General features: G+C 30.3%; 2 protein-coding genes across 6 annotated transcripts; one reads left to right on the forward strand and one right to left on the reverse strand.

Moving 5' to 3' along the window:
* Nucleotides 1-1,968: 1,968 nt before the first annotated feature.
* On the reverse strand, nt 1,969-22,644 carry LOC130450575 (oxysterol-binding protein-related protein 3-like). Of its 2 annotated transcripts, none has more exons than XM_056789028.1 (12): nt 22,510-22,644; nt 20,284-20,619; nt 10,677-10,971; nt 10,402-10,613; nt 10,166-10,333; nt 9,941-10,115; nt 9,532-9,770; nt 8,914-9,169; nt 8,533-8,847; nt 8,107-8,471; nt 7,635-7,945; nt 1,969-7,521 (listed from the first exon to the last, which is right to left on the reverse strand). In XM_056789028.1, exons 2-12 carry the CDS (start codon nt 20,587-20,589, stop codon nt 7,374-7,376), a joined length of 2,790 nt encoding a protein of 929 aa, XP_056645006.1. In that variant the 5' UTR covers nt 20,590-20,619; nt 22,510-22,644; the 3' UTR covers nt 1,969-7,373. The 2 variants fall into 2 exon arrangements, with proteins under 2 accessions (XP_056645006.1, XP_056645005.1); XM_056789027.1 differs by having other exon boundaries at nt 10,396-10,613.
* Nucleotides 15,390-22,909, forward strand: LOC130450576 (lysine-specific histone demethylase 1A). Of its 4 annotated transcripts, none has more exons than XM_056789032.1 (3): nt 15,400-15,859; nt 15,926-16,321; nt 22,177-22,377. In XM_056789032.1, the coding sequence occupies exons 1-3, from the start codon at nt 15,619-15,621 to the stop codon at nt 22,230-22,232; spliced, it is 693 nt and encodes a 230-aa protein (XP_056645010.1). In that variant the 5' UTR covers nt 15,400-15,618; the 3' UTR covers nt 22,233-22,377. The 4 variants fall into 4 exon arrangements, with proteins under 4 accessions (XP_056645009.1, XP_056645010.1, XP_056645007.1 ...); XM_056789029.1 differs by lacking the exon at nt 22,177-22,377 and adding an exon at nt 16,803-18,465 and having other exon boundaries at nt 15,405-15,523; nt 15,566-16,321; XM_056789030.1 differs by lacking the exon at nt 22,177-22,377 and adding an exon at nt 16,803-18,465 and having other exon boundaries at nt 15,407-15,859.
* The last annotated feature ends 184 nt before the right edge of the window (nt 22,910-23,093 follow it).

The following is a 23,093-nucleotide window of genomic DNA, read 5'->3' on the forward strand; positions in this document are numbered from 1 at the left end:
AAATAATCATCGAAATAATACAGGGAATTCTATTTTCTGGCAGCACCTGATATTAGCATTGTTTTCAAATATTTAATTTCATTACAAGAGCTCCAGGCTTGGAAACTTTTAAAATGAATAAGGTTCCTCATACCCTATTCACCATCAACCAGCTATATTGATAGATATTTCTTATTAGAATACAATATTGATCCACAAAGTATTGATTGAGTTTTTAAATGTATTGTTAATGATACTTATCAAAAAATCAAGGTTCTATAGTAGTCTCTACACTATCAATAATATAGACAATATTTTGCATCAATCTGTGTTTCTTTACGATAAACATGCAGAGAAAGGCTTGTGTTGCCATAATTTTAGCTGTGACGTAAACATTGATGCTAGATGAAGGAATGGCTAAAAAGAGATAATAAGTATTCACTTGTCCCTTTACTGAAAGAAATAGTGATTATGAAACAGATGACTACAAAAGATATTTTCGAATGGATGAAACAACGTTTGAACAATTGCTGCAAAACAAGTATGGAAAAAGTTTTGTAGGTATTTTATCAATGACGGAAAACTAGGAATTCAGACAAGGCACAGTGCTATGTAACTTAGTCTCCATCAAGTGAAAGATTTATGCAAAAATGCATAATATTGTTGTTTTTTAACTGACTGATATCCATTAGAAATATTTTTTATTGTGGTATGAACATTTTAGGATCATTAAATATAAGTAGTTAGTTATACATAATGATTATTTGATTCATCCATTCCTAAAATTACCCACCCTGTATAAGTACAATTTTTACCAACTTTTATGTTTCTGGATCCGCAGTCATTGGCAACTTGATATTATGTAGGAACATTAACGCATAAAAAATGCACGAAGAGAGTTCACAAACTTCGTTTACATCACTATGAGACCTTCTGGAACTATATATTTTTCAAAATTCTTTCAGGTAATTGAGTCCCTGGTATTAGTTTGCAGTAAAGCTTCGTACAGTTCTAAATTGTTTATGAACTAGCTCATCGTGTAAGTTGTTTTGCACCGGTGTTGATGTCTGAAATCATAAATTCCGGATTTACATTCAATATTTGTCATAAATACTTCAACTTTTGAAGCATTGATGTGATATTCTCAATATGTTGATCGTGTTGGATCTGCTATAGGCCATTTTTATTATTAGATTGCACTGCTCTCTACTATTCGAATTTCATATTGTGTACCCAAATTTACAGATAACTGCATTACAGTATAATCAAAATTGTAAGAAAATGGAAGAGACTTTGTATTGATGGCAGCACCATTACTCAAATTTCAGTATCATTTAGATTATTGGGCTATCTATTAATTAAAGTTTTATTTTATAGATATACCTTAAGTATGAATATAGATAAATCTAAGCATTTGTATAAAAAATTCAGTAGACAGAATTTAAATTCCTTTTCCCTAATTAAACGAAACTGATCAAATAAACATATCGGAATGTAAATAGTATATTACTATATTTTTTTGTAATTAACAAATTTTCACGAACGAAATTAACAAATTCCATTATTTTCAATCGAATGAGCCCCAAAGATCACAGACCAATCACCGCTACAGATTACCTGTATTACGCAGAAAACTACACAATTATAGAGAAGTTCAGTGGATAATAAGTAGATGGTACATATAATATTAATAAAATTTTCTGATAAGTTTTTGCCATATTCCTTTTCAATGTATTTCTCATCTCTCTATGAATAGGACTGTAAATTATGAGTATTATTTTAGTTAAATATAAACACTGAGAAAAGTTTAATAAACATTTTGTAGACCCCAGAATATTTCATCAATTGAACATTTGAAATTTATTTGATTAATGTCTACAAATGTCATCTGATATCATCTGATAAAATTTGGAAAAGTATTTTTAGTGCATCAAATCGGATCTACTCTACTAATAATTAGAGGTAATAAAAAAAACAAACAAATAATTGCAGGTAACATTTATTGGCCATCACCAGAGTAAGTAACAAAAAGGAAAAATTTTGGTATACAGGGAGAAAGGTGCGTTTTATAAACATTTATTAAAAAAGTAATAAGAGTTTTAATAATACTCCAAATCAAGCAAAGATAAAAACAGTATTGCACAACAAAAAACAAATGAGATTTTAGTTCAAAAACATTCAACTTGATCGATGTATTATCAAATTCCTATTTTTCTAAAAGAACGAATGGATGCTACTGATATTATTGTCACAATTTCATTTCAATCATAATTCAATTACAATTATAAGTAAAATAACTCATCATTGATTGTATTATTTATTTTACCTACAAAATTTTGAAATATGTTCGTTTATAAATATGTTGAAATTAAATGTATTAAATGGCCTAAAAAACACTCAACTTAAGAGTTTCCAGACTATAACATGTAAAATACGAGAAACAATCATTTCTAAACTAAATTGTAAACCCTTTTCAGATAATAGTACTTTATTCTGATTACCAAGTGGCTCTTTGGATTCTTAAAAGCAGCTGTGAAACGAAAAATAAACATTAATACTAACCACTTCATGAAATGCAAATATCGGGAAGTTAAAGAAAAGAAAATTAGATAGAGATTAATAAATTAAAGATTAAGAAATTAAATAGATAAAGAGAAGATATGGCAACAAAGACGCAAAGAATATCGTTTTCACATTGTATCAATTGTATTTTATATGTAGTAGTCATAAAATATACAATTTTCATAAATGATTTCATGGATTCATAAACGAACATTTGTTTTATTTTCAAAGACAGTTGTTCTTATCAATATATCAATTGGAACAGTACTAAAAAGCAGCTAACTCTTTTACTTCCATAGCTTGAGCCTTTGATGCCTATTAGTATCGACATGCTTATTATACAAAAAATTATTTTCCATAAAAAGTTCAGAATCCAAAATTTCACCTGCCTCGCATAGAGTCTTCACGATCATTTACGGGGTTTGAAAAAAATATGATCTTTTAACAATCTCGAAGGGGTTACAGAAGTAATTTGTTTCAATAAGATAAGCATAGAAGAAAATCAAATGTGTGTTGATCAAAACCCCATTCATAGATGTATAGTATAGTATAAGTATAAACCAACGTTATCTTCTTATTATCGGTATAAAAATATCAATTAGGATTCGAAAAAAAAAATATTATTTGTATTTAATTTTTGTTTCTAAATATATTTTTCAGTGTCAAAAGTACTCAAATTCGATATTTTTCGAACCTTCAAAAATTCATAGGACTTTTTTTATTTGTATTTCAATAAATAATATAAAAAAAATTGTCTGGTTGAAAAGGAACAATTCCTTGCAATTGAAATCGGTTTAAACAATATGAAATGGGGTTGGACAATATGCATTAAGGCATTATTAAGGTGGAATAATTTTCGATATTCATGCGCCGATTCCTCCTGAACGATTCAGATAAATTCATATTTTGCTCACAAAACTCGTATATGACATCCGTCAGGTATGTCGTGGTTGCATTTTCTATTTCAAGCCAAACAGCTTTTTATGAATAAATGGACAGAATATAATAATGTGGTTAATAAAATTCAGTTCATATACAGTGCTTCCAACATAAACTGGACAACTATTTGTGATTATAAAGGTTTGTGAGAATCAATTATAACATAAATATTCAGAATCAACACTATTAGGATCAGTATCACACATATTGTATTGCATTAAGAGTATTTGGAAGTACACGGTATTCCTGAACGCTTCAACCACAATATAAATAACACTTTATAAAATTTAACAGATTAACTTTAATGACTAGAAAGAAAAATTGATTTTTATCATAACAATTTTTTAAATATGCATTTTTTTACTCTATAATTGATTTCTTGTAGTACATATACCTAAAAACAATAGCATTTTGCTTGAACATCTCTAAAGCTAGTTCACAGGCATTTATTATACAATTATTGCTAATAAAATTTAATAAATACAATATTTATAAATATATTTGAAAAAAAAAATCTTGAAATAATTCTTAAAAATCAAAGTTTTTGTGAGACTTTTGAGTAATTTGTTTCTATATTTTTACAAAAACGCTTGAAAAGTGTTTCTAAATATGATTCTTAAGTAGCAATACCAAAAAAGCATTATTCGTTTAAAAATAAGCCTTAATCAATATCTCACTGGTTTCTCATATTGCACATTCAACACCCTCTACAATAACTAGGTTAGAGGACATTTACAATATTTTTGAATAACTATCATCTAGCAAATTTGAAAAACTCTTGCCAATCTAATAGCAAAAAATGAAAATATACTGAAATTTCATCATATCATTCAAAAATAGTTGTATATGATAAACAAAGTGTTTCAGATGAATAAAAGTATGCGACAAACTCGTTACAAATTAGATAAAATGAATAAAAAAAATTATGACGATTAAATAGCGAAAGATATTTTTTAAACTTACAGAAACCTTCAATATTTTTCTTGGAACAATCAAATTGAAAATGTGAAATTTTATATCACATCTACAACTATACTAAAAACGGGGTGCGGACACTTGAAAATGTCTTATTTATGCAACTTTCATCAATTTTGAAATACTTGAATTATTGCTTGGTCATACCATGTTTTCAGAACAGTTGTAGCTATCCTATAATATTTCAGATTATCAAATGGTTTTTGGCAGGACAAACTATCACTTCTGTCAAAAATCTTTGTTTTAAATGTGCTTGTGATAAATAAATAAGCTATATAAACAAAAAATTACACTTATAGTCAAATAAAAATAATGAGATATGTCAATGGAACTGATTTAAGTCGCAAACCACGTAACTCCGTTTTATTTTTCTTTATAAACATTTTGATACCATTAAATCTGAACGCATCTAACAGAAACATTCGTAAAGATTCAAAAAAATCTGTGAACAGTTTATATCTTTCATTCTAAGTTTTTTTGGGTCTATTATGAAATTAGGTTCTATGTAGTTACAAGGTTTGCGACTTGAGCCGACGATATGTAGAAAGTATATAAACAAAAAAAAAAACAGCACTTGAGATTCATTTGAGAAGAAAAGGTAGACCATTGAAAAATGGGATAAATGTAATCGTCGAACATTTACAATGATATAAAAAAATTTGTTAAAAATGAGAAAAAATGTGCTTAGATTAATCCAATGCTCAATTATATTCAATTCACAATTACACCGTTTGGTTCTTAGAACCTACCATAGGCCACTGATTCGAGAATTTCTACAAAAAATATTAAGCAACTTAAGAAACGTACCTTGAGACTTTTTTTCAATAATTAGCTTTATTAAACATGCTGAGATTATTGAAGAATTTCGACATCAAGTTTGTCAAAACAATTTCTACATAAAATTTTTTAATTTTTGAGTAATTCAAGAAACGTACCTCGTGTCTTTTTGCAGACTAATAACTAGTTTTATTAAACGTTAATTTACAAGTAATCCTGCCATTGGTAATTCGTAGTTCTCCGTATTGACCTACCCATCGTTGATCCCTCATTCGAAAATTTATTCAAAAAATTTTGAGCAACTTAAGTCATATCTTGCGTGTTTTCGCAATAATTAGCTTTATTAAACGTCAATTTACAGGTAAACCTACCAATGGTTATTTGTAGTTCTTCATATAGATCTACATCCCACTGATAACTGAACAAACCAGTTTTTTCTAATAAAAAGTTTACAGTGCACAATAGTTGAAATTTTATACTTTCCTTCCTAAATTTTGTCTTTACTCTATTAAAATGCCAAAATATGGTTAAACATCGCTTAGTACCATTACACCATCATTCACAATGATGTCTGGTCCTTAAAAATGTCCATAGGTCACTGGTTCATTTCCAACTCAAAGAGCTCGGCAGTGTAATAGGGAGTGTAGGTATGGTGTAGTGAAACAGTGTGTACAATTTCAGAAACTCCCAATTATTAAAGAATTCAATGCTTGAAAAGGCACATGAAAGTGAAGTGATAAGAAGATATTTGATCAGGATAGTGATAATCTGCATTTTATGAATTTTTCTGCCAAATTCTGCAACACCTTTTAAAATAACTAACATTAAATCAATCAATAAAACTATATTTATTCCATAAACATAACAAATGACATACAGTAAGATCCCCCCGCTTAACGCTTTCTCTTTTAGCGCTGTTTTATTTCAACTCGGGGATTCCCCGAAATTATGTGCAGTGCTAGGTTTCCAAATATGTAGTTGTATTTCTTTTTTGGTGCGTTGCTGTACGGACGCATTTCTAATCCATGAAGAGAAACGAGCACTAGGATTTCATTCTGCAAAAGATCGCTTAACACAAGAGAGATGAAAGGCATATCTAAATCAACTTTACCTCTGATATTCTAATAACTATGAAAATGGATAAATGCGAAAATGTTCCAGGATTATATCACTGAGCTCGTCTGTTAAACGTTATTATGAAATTAAAAAAAACATGAAAAAAAAGAGCACTACTATTAATTGATAATGCTCGAAGACACCCAACAAATTTATCAGAGTTAACAACATACATACCGGTCGAAATGGTTATAAAAAGCATAAAGAACTTTCGATAGCATTTGTAAAAAGGAGTTTGACCACTATAACCGAAATTATGGACCAATTCAAAAACAAAATGGGGTTTTATAAATGCTTTATCAACAACTTCTAACAGAACGCAAAATGCAACCGGAAACTACATTAAATGCCTTCTCAATAATAAGGCACAAAATTAGAAACACAGAATAAGCTAAATAATCTGTATTACTTCGAATTTTATCCGTTTTTATAAGTATATTGTTTTTATTTTTGTATTATAAATATTTGGTTTTATTTAAATTCAATACATAACCAATTTTCTATCAATCTTCCTCTAACCCCATTATTTACATGTTAAGATAGCCTCATTAGCACTGTTTCACATTACACTCTACATTTATGGAACGTATCCTACGCGTTAAGCGGGGTCTTACTGTATTGAGAAATAAAGACACATCCAACATTTTCTATTACAAAAATGTTCCATATAACAACTATATAAAATAAAAACAGAAAAATTAAAATTCTCAACCATCTTAAACCAAGTTTTTTATAGGATTTTTATCTAAATACAACTATTTCAACAAAACAGTTTCTAAAAACATATCTCAGTGGACTCAATGTAAAATATTACGAAAAATGGACCAATTTTTTAATCAATTACACCTAATTCTCTCATCGTCTATCCTTTTTACTAGTATATTAATAGTTAACCAGCTTCTAAACACAATTTTTATAAATAGTACAATGGGAATGAATAAAATAAACCGTTGATCCTATAACCGGAAGAAAATAGTAATTCATTGAAAACAATCCTTAAATAGACTAAAAAAACGAATCACAGGTCACCACAGTGATTCAAATTGTAAATTCACGAAACCCTGATTTTTACGTATGTCCCAATATTTTCCGTTGTACTGCCAGGTATCATCCTTTGAATTAGAGAACCATCGAGGTTCATACTTTATGTTTAATTCTTCCCTACGTTTCCTCCTAAAAAATATTCATATATGAACAATTAGAAATTAAGACAAATCTTCAATGTATTGCTCATTAGAGACGTTTTATTAAAATTTAGCGATGTATTTCAAAAACAATTTGTATACCTTTCCCTTTGCATACTTTCTAACTGCAATTTAAGGTTTTCGGCCGTGATAAGGTCGCCTTCTTCGAGAGCTCGCTGATCCGGCCTAAAACGAGTATCAGTAGGTGGTAATAAATTAGAATCAGGACCCAATTCGTTTAATTCTATGGCAAATCTTGTAAAACCGTAGTAATGTTCGTGATTAGGAGGTAAATTACCAGCACGCCAAATACATCTAGCTGAAGGAGCAACACCGCAATACAAAGATTCTGACCATTTTCCAAACAGTTTGTGGACTGGTTGGCCTGATTCATCGTATACTGCCCCTACAATCTAAAAATTGAAAACTAAATGATTTATGTACAAGTAAGTAACTGCTGATCTAAACTATTCACATTTCATTAAAAATTTCCTATCAGATTTTTTGCTGAGATTATTGAAAAATTTTGTCAAAACAATTTCTATACAAAATCTTCAATTTTCAAGAAACGTACCTCGTGTCTTTTGGCAGACCAATAACTAGCTTTATTAAACGTCAATTTACACGTAATCCTGCCATTGGTAATTCTTAGTTCTCCGTATTGATCTACCCACCGTTGATTACTAAACAAATTATGTACACACGTTGTTACTTTGTTCCAAGTGTAAAGATCACCAGTTTTTGGTAATAAAACGTTTACAGTACCCAAAGGTTGAAATTCCATGCTTTTCCCCCAAAATTTCGTCTTTACTCTGGCATCCTGCCAAAATGTGAAACTGGTACTTTCTGCATGACATGCACTGACAGGAGGATGATGCGAAACTTGCTCGGAAATAAAACGGAATCCCTTATCTTCCCTGATGCATTCGTATGTCTCACCTAATGTTTAAAACATCAAATAAGTAATTTCATAAATTATATTAAAAAAATTATGAATTACCTAGCAAAGGATTGAACGGCTTATTTCCGGCCCTACTGAAAGTACTGGCATAACTGGACACGGCAAAAGCGGCTATTTCCACCATTCGTTCATAAGGATCGTCTATGCTAGCAGCACGATCTAATAACTCAGAATACTCCAATTCCTCACAAAGTCTCTGTAAAACATTGAGGGGTTCGTTGAGAGCGACCGGCATGCTGATCTGTGATAAGTCTTTGCCAATATTTCGACTCAATAAATTCCAAAGTGATAAACCTTCCGTTGGGGGGCGGGGGGCAGGCAAGTTGGTTCGACGACCAGTTAAGCCTTGAGATTCTGAAATGAATTTTTTTTTCAAGTTGAGCAATACAAAAACAAAATTATGATTATACCGACACTTACCCCTAACGTCAACAGAATTTTCAGTATCCAATTCTCCTCCGAGTTCGGACTCCTCCGAACTTATACTACCTTCACCTTCGCTACTCAAAGACCCTCCTTCTGAACTAGTTTCTGATCTTGTCCTCACTTCAGCCTCATCTCCGGGAGGATATTTGGACGGATCAGGAGGCAGTTCTTCTGCATCAAAGAACTCGGTAGCACTCACACAAGAGGAGCTGTAGCTTAAGGAGGCCGTATAGTTGCGATGATTCGCTTGCTAAGGAAAGGGTAGGGGAAATTAGTCAAGCAAGCAAAACAAATAAAAAACCAAATATCCATATCAAGCCTACGAATTTAGCAGTAGTACAGGGAATTGGAAATATGGACAAAACAGCATCTCATTCTTACAGACCTCATTTTCCCCTTATTTGTACCATAAAATGGGGTTTGCTGTGTTCTTGTTGTATTCAAACATGATAAAAATACGGTTGATCTAATTAATTTGGCTTTACCAAGATTTATTTTACAATAAAAAGCAATAGGATTATTCAATATATCAAAATCGACTTTTTAATACCCTTAAACCGGTCACAATTGAAAACCGAATTAAAAAATTACTTACTATAAATATATACTTACATTTTCTAATAGATTTTCGACACTAGATAAATCGGCTAAGTCGGAGGCTTCGTGAATTTTAACTAATCTACTTCTAAGATCCGTATTCTGTTGTAGCACCTGATTCAGACTATTTTTCAGCGTAACTATGCTTTGATTTGTTGCATTCGAAGGAACTTGCATTTCTGTCTCTAAGGCCGATCTTAAACGTTCCCTCTCCGTACTTAGACTGAACGTTAAAGTTTTCAAACTAGCTATAACTGAAAGACACAAAAATGTTAAAACTACTCACATGATATTTGCTGCACTGTCTGGTCCTTCGCGACGGATATTTAAGAAGGAACAGACAGTTTCTATGTATGTGTTGATTAAATGTTACAATACAACCAACGGATCCACGAATTCCTATTTAAATACAAATTGTAATTACCTTGTTTAGATAGTGTAATGAAATCCTCCCTCATTTGATTTTCCGCTGAAAGAGATATGGCGTCTACATTGCTCAAACTGTCAGGTGTGGGAGTAGGTGCTCCGGTATTTATTGGAATAGGTAAAGTAGTAAAGTTGGCGGGGGTGGAAGTTGATAAACCAGAAAAAGAATTTACCTAAATAGGATTTGTTATAAAGATATTCAATACGTAAATAAAATACGAACCGAAAGTGGAGAAATATTATCGTTATCAGTGCCGGTACCAGATTTAGCGCCACTTAATTGGATAGTTAGATCTACACTACCTCCTTTGGAGGAAGCTGATTTCTTCTTCTTTAATCCAAACTTCCTTCTGTCTTTTTTGACATTGGGAGAAACAGTTTCAGTTGCATTCTACAAACAACATATTCATTTTTGATAGAATGAATAGAAATTGTTTTGTTATCTCCATATACATTTACCTCAATTACAATAGGATTACTGCTTTCGATTTGTTGTAAGAGTCTGCTCAACTTTGAAATATTCTGTTCTATGTTGCTAGCGTCACGTTGAGCTTGATCTAGATTGTTTAGAGACTCTTGAATCACAACATTCAGTCTACTCCCATTTGGCGGTTTCAAACCCCTCGTTAAACTTCCATCTCGACTTAAAATTTCCGGAGTTCTTGAAATCGCTAGAAATATATAATCAAACTGGTAACCAAAACTGTATGAAATATTTATAATAATAAACTCACTATTAAGAACATCAACTGGCTTAAATAATGCGCCAACGTTAGTGCCGTAAGTCAAAATATGCTGCCTATAAAGCCTATGTGCGGTTAATTGTTGAACCCAACTTGTAAAAGTCTCATCACTTTTCGTTTTCAAATGGTAGATAAATTCTTCGGCATCAATATCTATACGTCTTCTTTTTTGTTTGGTTGATATCACAGACAAGCCTATGTCGAGAGTACCATGAATTTTACCTTTGTTTATTTCGTTGGGACCCTTCCCATATACCAAGATGCCTTTATCTATCATAAAGTAACGCTAAAAAACAAATTATTTATCAAATTTACAACATAGCAATTGAAACATTACTCTGATGATATAATAATGTCCAATTCAGTAAGGGTATCGATAATTCCGACAACAGAGCAAATTTTAATTTATCTATCTAATACAAAATAATTTTATAATATTATGTATTGTTTTCGAGATAATTAAAATTCATTATAATAAATATAATTCAATAATCCAGCTCACCCAACGCCCCCAAAAAATTAATGTCAAGGGAAGATTTATTGGTCCTTATTTTTTCGCGGGAATTCAACAACTGAGTAATATTTGGAACGCCTTCTTATAGCAGTGCTTCCAGACCTAATTGCGGCGTTTCCGGATTCAAATAAAAGAGAAAAATTAGATCCCAGTATTTGGTCTTTATGTTCGAAGGTTTCTGGATAACCAGTTTGAAGGAAGGTGGATCAATGGAGTAGCCAATTAGATCACCTAAACTTAATCCCTTAATGGTTTTCTGTTTGAACATTTAAAAATTTTGGTTTACTTTAACTGACTAGACAATTTTAAAGACTTAATGGAACGAATTAGACATGAAATAACTCGTATAACTCCGCAGATGGACGGAACTTCTCTAAATCAGGTCTACCTTAGTCTTGACCTACGTAAGGTAGTGAACAGTTTCTGTAAGAAATAGATTTAGTTTCATAGACTGTTTACAAAAGCAATCGAATATATTCATAATCGTTTGTCAGTTAATGCTTTAGATATAACAAGATGTCAAATAAATCATTATGAATTCAAACCAGAATATATAACAGGGATTCTTGCAAAGTTTATTTTAAAGTAACAAAACTTACACAACTGCATTGCAGTTGGAGACTGGATGATAGCCAAAACTTATTTAAAATAAGAATCTGTTATTAATATTTTGTTTTGAAATATACGGTTTCTCATATTACGGTGGAAAATGGGAAAATCCAAAATTGTATCTTCGTAGAAGAGAAACGTTAAACTTGTTTTAAAGTATATATTTATTCGAGTCTACAACTACGTAAACGGGGAAAAAATAAATTGTACTAGCACTAAACAAATTATATTTATCATATTTACGCAGTGACAAATGTTTAATGCTAAAGTGGATGTTAGTTGTAAATTACAGTATCATGTATAGATAATAGCTAAGTATTATCAGAACAGAACCAACAAATATTCAAGGTTTCCTATAAAAACACTTGTAATATTTAATTACATTCCAACGATTAGTGTATTAATATTTTTCTGTACTATTATAATAGTAAATAAAACACAAAATTAACAATTTTCAATAATTGATTCCAGTACTCAAGAATTCTCTTTTAAATCTTTCATTGACTGAAAACATGTGTTTAACGTAATCACTTCAGTTTTTGAAACAAAAATATATCAGTTGGTGTTATATGGTGTTTTTACGATAAGGTTTGTTATTTCACAACGAGAGTGCATCGTCGTGATTGAAAATTGTCTTTTCCAATAACTACAACTATAAATGTCACTTTTAAGATGTCAAAGTTTTATATTTTAGTACTTTTGTCAGCATATAGATTTCGTTGCAACCAACCAACAGTATTTATTCTCTACCACATTACTATAAAAGTTATGGTTATAGCTCTTCTTTATGCCATATCATTCCATATCGAATATTAATGACTGCCACTTATTTCAACTGATATAGATACAATTTGTGATTGGTCAGTTTTTAAAAATAATAAACGAGTGCAGAAATCTCTTTTGGTTTTGTGATGAGTGCGTTGACAGAGTTAAAATTAACCTGGATGTTACTAAAATTTTGTCGAAATTGGAACAACAAATCGAAGAATGCGGGGAAAACACAAAAGAAATTATAAAAAACATGGGAAATCCGACTTCAGTTAACAGAAATGAGTAATGAGCAAAAAATAATAAATCAATTATTCTGTGTAATTAGATATCCCCTTCTATACTCGATTAATGCCTCAATCACCACCGGAAAAATACCACGTGACCTAAAACTAGTGTGGTGATAACACCTATCCCAAAAGTAAATAAACCAAAGAAACCTTCAGAGTTTAGGCCTACTAATCTTTTACCAGCTGTAGATAAGATCATTGAAACCATCATCTGTAATCAACTTACGGAGTACTTCGAAAAAAGTAACTTTTTGTTTATGGGACAGTCGGGCTTCCTGTGAGTCAACGATTCAGTACGTGTGTGCAAATTGGCGAGAAAAAATAAAAATTGGTGATTTAGTGATTGCTGTTTTTGTTGACCTTCAGCATGCTTTTGAGACAATTGACCGTCGAATTCTTATAAGAAAACTGGTGTGAACAAATGCGCTTTAAGTTGGATTAATAACTATTTAGAAAACAGATTTCATAAAACAAAAATATCAGGCAGGGTATCACAAAAGAAGGAAAGTGTGCTGGGTGTACCCCAGGGAAGTGTCCTGGGACCATTTTTGTTTATAATATATATTAATGATCTGTAAAATGGCTGTAAAAAATTGTTTCCTTAATATATTTTAAATGATGAACTTAAGATATTGTATAAATGGTTGGGTCAGAATAGATCTAAATCTAAATTTGTCTTTATCCATAAACAGTGTGCCTGTAGAATAGAATTTGTAAACGAAATTAAATATTTGGATGTAGATGTAGATCCACAATTAAATTTTTCAATTCATGTTGATTATTTATGTAAGAAATTAGGTAAAAAATACGGTATTTTCAGTAGAATATCTTATTGTGTTTCTGAATGGACCAGAATGATGATATATAAAACCATAATTTTGCCTCACTTTACATATTGTAGCTCAGTATTAATTTCTTGCAACAAGGAAGAGGTGCGTAAATTACAAATACACCAGAGCAAAATCATGAGTATTTTGTTAAATTGTAGTAAATATACACCAATTGATTACATGCTACTTACATCTCCTTTTAATATATAAAATTGAGCATAACCTAATGCCAGAGTATTTAAATGCATACTTAAAGAAACGACTGCAGTTTCATAATTATGTTAGATCCGAACAAAACTATAATCTCGACATTGTACGAAACTGAGCATTGCAAAAAACACTGTTTTAAGAAGGGCTTCGCTCTTTCAATGAATTGAGTGATGGTATTAAAAATGTACTAAATGTATATAAATTTTGTAAACGGCTGTTTACCTATTTTCGCAATCAAAGTTAATTTTGTAACGTTTCTAATTAAGTTATAAGTAGCCAAGTGCTAAATAAAGATATTTATTTATTTATTTCTAATAATGAGCTTAAAACGTCTGCAACATTCAAAAATCTTGGTGTTACATTTGAATTGAACTTTGTTGTAGCTTTTAGAAACCTCGATTTCGTACTGAGAAACTGAAATTAAAACGGTATCTTTATTTTTTAATGCATTCGTTCTTCCTAAACTAGAATATGCTTCTCTTACATGGGACCCAAGCTACCAAACTCACATCAGAATAATAAATAATCACAGAAAGTATGTTGGATATATGTGGTTCAGGTCTAGCAATATTTATCCCCCACAAGGAATAACTATAACAACGGTTTAACCTGAACGATCTAGCGACTAGAAGTATGTGTTTTTCCTTGATATTCTTTCGCAAAATTGTGATGATTAAAATTGACTGTCCAGAATTTCTTTGTTCTTTAAGAATACATACTCCTCAAGTTGCCTCCCGGTCCCACTCTTTATTCTACTTTCCAGTTGCTAAAACTAATGTTCTAAAATTTTCTCCATTATATCGAATTAATCAACATCGCTGTCATATGCAGAAATCTCTGGATATTTTTTGCAGCTTACTTTTTTTATATTTTTGTATGTAAATTATTTACACTTAATCTAAATGTACCATTGCTTATTTGTACTTTACGACTTAACTCTTATGTATATCTTTTCAGCTTTTTAATTGGCCTTTGGGCTGTAGGGTGGTGTAAATAAATAAATAAATAATTAAACAAATATTAAACATCGAAATACTAATAGTATTACCTATATGGTTTAACAGCATTAATTTGTTTGTGTGTCTCCTGTTCAATTTAAAAGTTCAAAGCCTTATAATTAAATAAAAAATGAAATCGCATATGTATATAGATTCGAAACAAATAAAATTATGAAAAACCCAAAACATTAGGAAAAATTGACAACATGTGAACATGGCCAAAAAAGTAGATTTATGTGTAAATACAACCCTGGAGAAATTTGAAGCCAATAAAAACATATGCTATATTCAAGTTATTGATCGTGTTTCATGCTAGCGTGCTTGTTCTATTAAGTAGAATTCTTGTTCCTCGTATATAGGCAGGTGTTTTTTATATAATTATAATTTCAATAATCTTTTTGAACTTAATGTCGGAGCTGTAGCCACTAACATTTAAAAATCCAATTTTTATTGTCACGTTTCACAATTCTGTGGCGCACAATGTCAGTTGTCATTAGTCAATTTGGTTATGTGCAATATAAACAAAATTGTGTTAGTATTATACATAACAAATTTCAATATTATTTTATTTTAAAATGCTTATATATAACTCCTTTATTATATTTGTTCATTTAAAAAGGTAGAACAATTAACTACAAAATATTACTAATATAAAGCGTAGTGTGAATTTCTAGACCCAGGTTCTAGAACATATTATTTATTACTGATAAAAAGATGAGTAGACGGAAAAAAGTGAGACTCGATTTTAAAGAAACTGAAGAAAAAAACAACATTTGTGATGAGGAGAATACAGAGAAGTCGAAAATTCAAAATTCTGATAAAAAACTCAACCCTGGTCCCAGCACATCTAAATATACCAAAAAAGAGGAGATAAAAGCAGACGAAGAAAAAAATAATGATCCCGAATCTGAATTAGACGATCCTGTTATTAAAGGTTTATTTTCTGGTTTAGAAGGTGCAGCTTTTCAAAGTCGCATGCCTTTTGATAAATTAACTTCTATTGAAGCTGCTTGTTTTCCAGACATAGCTAACGGGACCTTACAAACAATGAGGGTATTTTTGAATATAAGAAATCGCATTCTTTACCTGTGGTTAGAAAATCCCAAGCAACAACTTATTATAGAACATGTGCTTGAAAAAATGGAACGGCCATATAACAGTGATTCGCAGTTAGTAAAAAGAGTTCATGCATTCTTAGAAAGAAATGGATTCATTAACTATGGTATATTCAAAAGGTTGAAGCCCATTCCTTCAAAAAAATATGGAAAAGTAATAGTCATTGGTGCAGGTATTGCTGGTTTAGCAGCAGCACAACAGTTACAACAATTTGGTTTGGAAGTTATAGTGCTGGAGTCAAGGGATAGGGTTGGAGGACGGATTGCAACATTCAGAAAAGGGAATTATATTGCAGATATAGGTGAGTATACAAGTTAGCTTAATAAGTATCTTAGTTTTTTTTTACTTCTCTTTATTACTTAAAAATGTGTAGCAGTCAAACGTTTTAAATAAAATATTTACCAACTTTTGAATTTTTTACTTTACAAACCAAAATAATGATTGGATTATTTATTTTTTATACAAAAACAATAATAGAAAATTTTTAGTAGGTTGGAAATTATGTAGATATGGAAGAGGAATCTTCACTTTTATATGCTATATTTTATATATATGAGAAATCCAAGGGGTGTTTTCAATAAATAACAGATATGAATTTTGAATTACTTTATTTCCATATAGTAATCCATTTTTCATCTGACAAATATAAAATAAGTAAACAGCAGGTAAATTTTAATCCATATAAAATAGAAAATATGAACAAATGAAAAATTCATTTAATTTCCAATTGAGCATAAATGTGTTTACACTTTTATCAACTCATGAAGATTGCATTTTTATAGGTGCTATGGTAGTAACTGGTTTGGGCGGGAACCCCATCACTACCCTAAGCAAACAAATTGATATGGAATTGCATCGTATTCGCCAAAAGTGTCCTTTATACCAATCAAATGGGGTCACTGTAGATAGAGACAAAGATGCAATGGTAGAGAGAGAATTCAATCGTCTGTTAGAAGCTACCTCATATTTGTCTCATCAGTTAGATTTCAATTATGCTGGAAATAAACCAGTAAGTTTAGGACAAGCTTTAGAATGGGTTATCAAATTACAAGAAAAGTATGTAAAAGGAAATCAAATAAAGCACTTGAAAAGTGTGATAGCTTTGCAGGATAAATTGAAAGTTAACCAACAAATGATGGTAAATATAAAAGAATTGATGAAAGAATATAAAAATGTTGTTGAAGAAATGGCAGCCATAGAAAAACGAAATATTGAAGAACAATTTGCTTATGCTAGCAGTGTAAAAGATTTGAAAGATTTAGCCAATAAGTGGGATGCTCTATCAAATCAAGCAAAAGAAATTGAGAAAAAATTAGAAGAACTTGAGAAATCTAAACCAAGTGATGTTTATTTATCATCAAAAGACAGACAGATATTAGACTGGCATTTTGCTAACTTAGAATTTGCTAATGCGACACCTCTTTCAACCCTTTCACTAAAACACTGGGATCAAGATGACGATTTTGAGTTTACTGGCAACCACTTAACAGTACGAAATGGATATTCTTGTGTTCCTGTTGCTTTAGCGGAAGGACTTGATATCAAATTAAATGCAGCTGTCAAAAAAGTTGAATACAATAACAGAGGTGTCGAAGTAACTGTATATAACCCAGGAAATCCATCAAATACCAACACTTATCACGCGGAAGTAGTTCTATGTACTTTACCTTTAGGAGTTCTTAAATTAAGTGCAGTACCTTCAAGCAATCAATTAAATACTGTACAATTCTCTCCTCCTCTTCCCGATTGGAAAACATCAGCAATTCAACGCTTAGGGTTCGGAAATCTTAACAAAGTGGTTTTGTGCTTTGAAAGGATATTCTGGAACCCACAAGCTAACCTCTTCGGTCACGTTGGTAGTACTACGGCGAGCAGAGGTGAATTATTCCTTTTTTGGAATTTGTACAAAGCTCCTGTATTGCTCGCCTTAGTGGCTGGTGAGGCGGCTGCCATTATGGAGAATGTTACTGATGATGTAATAGTTGGACGATGTATTGCCGTGCTACGCGGAATATTTGGACAATCGGGAGTGCCTCAACCAAAAGAAACTGTTGTTACAAGATGGAGAGCTGATCCATGGTCCAGAGGTTCCTACAGTTTTGTAGCTGTCGGCAGCTCTGGAAGTGATTACGATCTGCTGGCTTCACCAGTAATACCACCTAATGAACACGGTATTTCTGTAACATCGGGGCCGGCGCGGCTATTTTTTGCGGGTGAACATACAATAAGAAATTATCCTGCCACTGTGCACGGGGCGTTCTTAAGCGGACTTCGAGAAGCAAGTCGTATTGCCGATCAAATTATCGGCAATCCATGTCAACCTCAATCTGCAGAATAGTGCTTGTAATTTAAGGATATATTGTGAGTAATTTATTTATTTAATTACATTATAACTAGTATTGAATTGTATCAAATTAAAATGATTAAACTATGTACACATATTAATATGCTTATTACTTCTGTTTAAGAAAGTCTTTTATCATTTAAATGATGAACGGTAGAAGGAAATTGAAAATCTCAAAGGAAATACAAAATCCTTTTCTGTTCAAAATAACATTTTGTATAAAAGCAATGGTATAATAAGCAAAACATCTAACAAAAATAACATATTTTAACTTTACTAGTTTCCAAAATATGTAATGTTACTTATTATACATTTATTTCAACTAGTATGTCATATCTCAAGTTTTGAGACAAGCATACATGAATCTGACTTGTCGGTCTGCTACTACAGATGCTTTAGAGAGATCGTGTCTAACGGATTTCAAACTTGGATCATTTGGATTCAGTTTGATTGAAAGTTGGAAAAAGCCCAAAAAAGTTCACAAAATAATATTGAGAAGATGTAGTAACTTGTGAAGTTATATAAGCCATTTAATATTGGAAATGAGTTTAAGGCGAAGAATATTCGGCCTCGAAAACAGATGCTAATGTACGGAAAGGGAACAAACCTGTTTGTATGAAAACATGTAATTAACTATATAAGAGATTAGAAAAGAAAAAGATCTGAAATGGTTTTCTTTTGATGATAACAATGCAGTGTCACAAATTAAATGTTGATTCTGAAGTTTCTGAATGCTAGAAGTCTTCCTGTCCGTCCACATCTGCCTTACCAGATTTAACTTCATGCGAATTTTGGCTAATCCCGAAAATATAGATGTGCTAGGAGGAAAACGTTATTACAGCTTTCCTACTATTGAAAAGGCCAAGACAAACCAAATAAAAGCAATTCCAGAAAAAGTCTCTCAGTCATGGATTCAACATTTGGATTAACCATATTTTTTTCACACTACCTAGGTCACAAAAATAATTGTCTTATTTATTATTATTAATTATAGGAAAAAAACAGCTCTGGCGGCCAGTTTCTGAGTAATATAAAATCTCTTTTTATATAATACAAGTGGAAATATTTAGGGATTAATTATAAAACAATAAGATGATAAATTTGATGTTATAATCTACCCCATCCCATATGTAATTTTGGAGGGTACAATACATATATACCCTTAAGTTTAAAAACATCAAAAACGGCGGTATCTATCAAATTATGACAAACGCACCTTTTTGCATAGAAAAGTCTGTGGAACAATACACAGAATATCTCAAATGAAAAAAATATCTATTTTTTGTATTTTCTGAAAATTGCAGGCCATTGTACCTTTAATAGTGTTTTAACAAAATTCATCTTAATTACTTGTATCAACTCTTACTTAATAAACTGTTTAGAAGAAATATAAAAATGCAAGTTTTGTGAAGTTTTCAACTTGTGCTAAGTTTGTTATGCAAGGTAATTAATTGAGTAAAAATTTTTTTATTCAGTTCCTTTGCATAAAAAGAATTTGAGTAAACGTTTGGTGAGTGGTACCCTGATTGAAAAAAGTTATTTCTTCATTCTGTTTACTGTAAACAAATGAAAATTTTCTTTCAATAACCTTTTAATCTCTATGAAAAGTTGAATAGTAGTAGTCAAAAACCAAAATTACTAGATTTCTAATTTTCTCCAATTCCAAATTTTAATACAATTTGAAGTAATATTCAATGTTTCACAATTTAAACTCTACTCTAGCTTTCTTATGCCTACTAATATCAAACAAACAATTTCAAGATGTTCTCATTAATTTCAGGACGAGTTAATAAATTTATCAGTATACTAATAACCAAGTATAATATCTAATTGCTAAATAATTAGTTTTAACTTATATTTCCATGGTTATCTCATTTGAATCGTGCTTAAAAAATAACTTTTAGTTATGTTATACTAACCTTATGCCATCCTTTAAGAGGCCACTTCCTTTTCTTATGCAGATAACCATTAAATGGATTGGGTCTATTTTCAAATCTCTGTCCATCTTTGAGTCCTTCCATTATCTCCCATTCTGAACCACGTCTTGTTTTCTTTTTCTTCTTCTCATTTTGTAAGGTTTGATTTTGTTCAGTAGCACTTTCAGCGCTCAAACTGTTAGTTTCGACACTAGCATCAGAATCACTTGCAGTAACCGTACTATTCACTACTTTTAATTTAATTTTATTTAATTGAGGACTTTTTTTTGTATCGCAAGACGTTGCCATTTCACCGAATTGGAAAAACAACTGCTAACCCTGCAAATTAACACCATAGTATTTACAAAGTGCAAAGTTGATTTCTTTATCTAATGAAACAATAAATTTCATTTTGATTTGTGTACTTCAACAATTAAAATAGGTAGAAACGATTAAAAATTATACTGTCATTTGATGTTTTAATTTGAATGATACTTTATTATCTACCATACATTAGTTATACATATACATTTATTCTCTACCATTAATATTATCCATTTTATATATATATATATATATATATATATATATATATATATATATATTGACTATTTCTTTTACTCTTCTTGTTCCAGATTCAAATTATTCAGTTAAAAGTTTTTTAAATATCAACTCATCTAAACAAATCCACAACTGACTGTCAAAACTGAATGCTACTGTTTGGTAATTAATTCAAAATAACATTATGAATTCGCCTACAAGTAGGTTTTTCCCACTGTACAAGATTATTTTTGTTTCTACCACATTGAAAAATCTAAATAAATAATTTCTTAGATTAATTTTTAAGAAAATATCTAGATACATTTTCGAAAAAAAAATTTGGCGCATATTCCATGTTAATTCTTTACATGATTATTATTTTTAAAACAAGATTCATTAAATTTGTAATATAATAAAACATCAACCAATTATTCTAATGTTGGAAATCTACTCAACACATGGCAAGGTCAAACAATAGGATAATAACTAAAATTAAAATAAGGTACAATTCCTACAGGATAATGCTTTGAGAATTGAATATACACCTCCAAAAATAAGGAAAAACAATTGTTTTTATATAAAAGAAATTTGTGACCTTTCACAAAGGGGTTTTCTGTTATGTAATGATGTGTTTTAAAACATCAATTGTGAATAGCTATTAAAGATTATACAAAATAACCCAATTCAAAATGAAATTGAATTCCAATATATGTTCTTATAATTAAAGATGAAATTAGGTTAATTAATTTTGTTTACATACACTTAAACAAAATTTAAGAGCCAATTTTTCTTGGTAGGTATAAGTTTGTTATGGTGAATTTGGTAAAACTTTATTAGAACTGCTAAGTGAGCATTCCTGTATAACTAACAAAATTTTGCACTTTGATCTACATAGTATCCATAATAAGTTAATAGTTCAATATTTTTTTGTCAATAATCAAAAATAATCTTATAGAAGTAGAACATTATGAAATAGTTAAGGTCAAATACAAAAACTTTAAGAATATAAATTATGTATCAAAAACACTATTATAAAAATATAGGTGGGTGGTATGTGCAATACCATTGCAATCTCAGCAAAACATAGAACTTATACTATTTCAATTGACACTTTACATTTTCATATACCCTGATGATACCTGTAAATTACTTGTTAGGCCATTTTTGTTGTTATTGCTTGTTGCTTATATTGAACCAATTTTTCTTATTTTTCATGTAATAACTAAGTTCTAGTTAGAAGTTTTATTTTAAAATAATAATAAAGGGAAGTAAATAAAACTAGTATCCATTTAAATTAATCTGCTAAAAATTAAATATGCTGTTTTACTTGTAAAAATTTGATTTTTTGAGTTACAGTTTTCAATCAACCAAATGATGACCACAATTGCTGCTTTGAAAAATTTCAAATTTGAAACATCAAGAAATTCAAGAATTATGTTAAGTCAATTTTCAAGGACATAGAAGAGCTGGTACATATAACTTATTGAACAAATTATATACATATGAACAAAATAAAGAGATATTTGGAGTTTTTCCAATTACTATTAAGGTTAAAAATTTTGTAACGATTTTTCTTCAAGGTTATCACTTCAGTATTATATTATTATATTTCGCGAATTTTCAGGTTATTAACTATTTCAATTACAATTTCCAAATTTAAAATAACATACTAACAAATTTGTTACTTACCTATTTACCAAGTTCTATTACATCAAAATCCTAGATTTCTCCAGTATTATGTACATTAATAAATAACAGTTCAAAATTAATTCTAAAAAATTATAAAAATTAGTCCTACACTTAGCATTTTCAATAAACGATTTACACTAGCAATGTCACAATCACAGAATAATTTCCCTGTACTGTCGACGATTGTATATTACATTATCTATAGCAGCAAATAAAATTAATTTTGTTTTTTATTTGACAAATATGTCACACAACTGTCATTATTTTTTATTCATTCATTTTATCGCCAGTTACAGAAATCTTTTTCCCTTGGCTAACTTCACTACTAATGTATAAGCCATTTTCGATGACGTGTTCAGTATGTTCCTAATTTAAGTAATATATTTTATTCTCTTTATAGTACATATAAATTTTGATTCATTCTGCAGTTTAGGTTTAGAATAGATTTTTTGTTTTTCTAACTATTTTTTATTTTTTACCTTCGCAATTTCTCTATGTATAGAAATTATAGCAATTTTTACTTAAGATATAGTAATGTAACTTATTGAATGACAAGTTTATACAAATCAAAAGACTTCGAAATA

Source organism: Diorhabda sublineata, chromosome X (genome assembly GCF_026230105.1).
Source record: "Diorhabda sublineata isolate icDioSubl1.1 chromosome X, icDioSubl1.1, whole genome shotgun sequence".
NCBI classification, from domain to species: domain Eukaryota; kingdom Metazoa; phylum Arthropoda; class Insecta; order Coleoptera; family Chrysomelidae; genus Diorhabda; species Diorhabda sublineata.

Bases quoted from the DNA above. Each gene is read 5' to 3' on its own strand.
- LOC130450575 (XM_056789027.1), bottom strand. From the start codon at position 20,589: ATGGCAACGTCTTGCGATACAAAAAAAAGTCCTCAATTAAATAAAATT. The intron at 10,972-20,283 runs GTTAGTATAACA...TTTGTTTTTTAG, and splicing joins CTCTTAAAGGATGGCATAAG to CGTTACTTTATGATAGATAA. The intron at 9,771-9,940 runs GTAATTACAATT...TGTGTCTTTCAG, and splicing joins CATTACACTATCTAAACAAG to TTATAGCTAGTTTGAAAACT.
- LOC130450576 (XM_056789029.1), top strand. From the start codon at position 15,619: ATGAGTAGACGGAAAAAAGTGAGACTCGATTTTAAAGAAACTGAAGAA. The intron at 16,322-16,802 runs GTGAGTATACAA...GCATTTTTATAG, and splicing joins GAATTATATTGCAGATATAG to GTGCTATGGTAGTAACTGGT.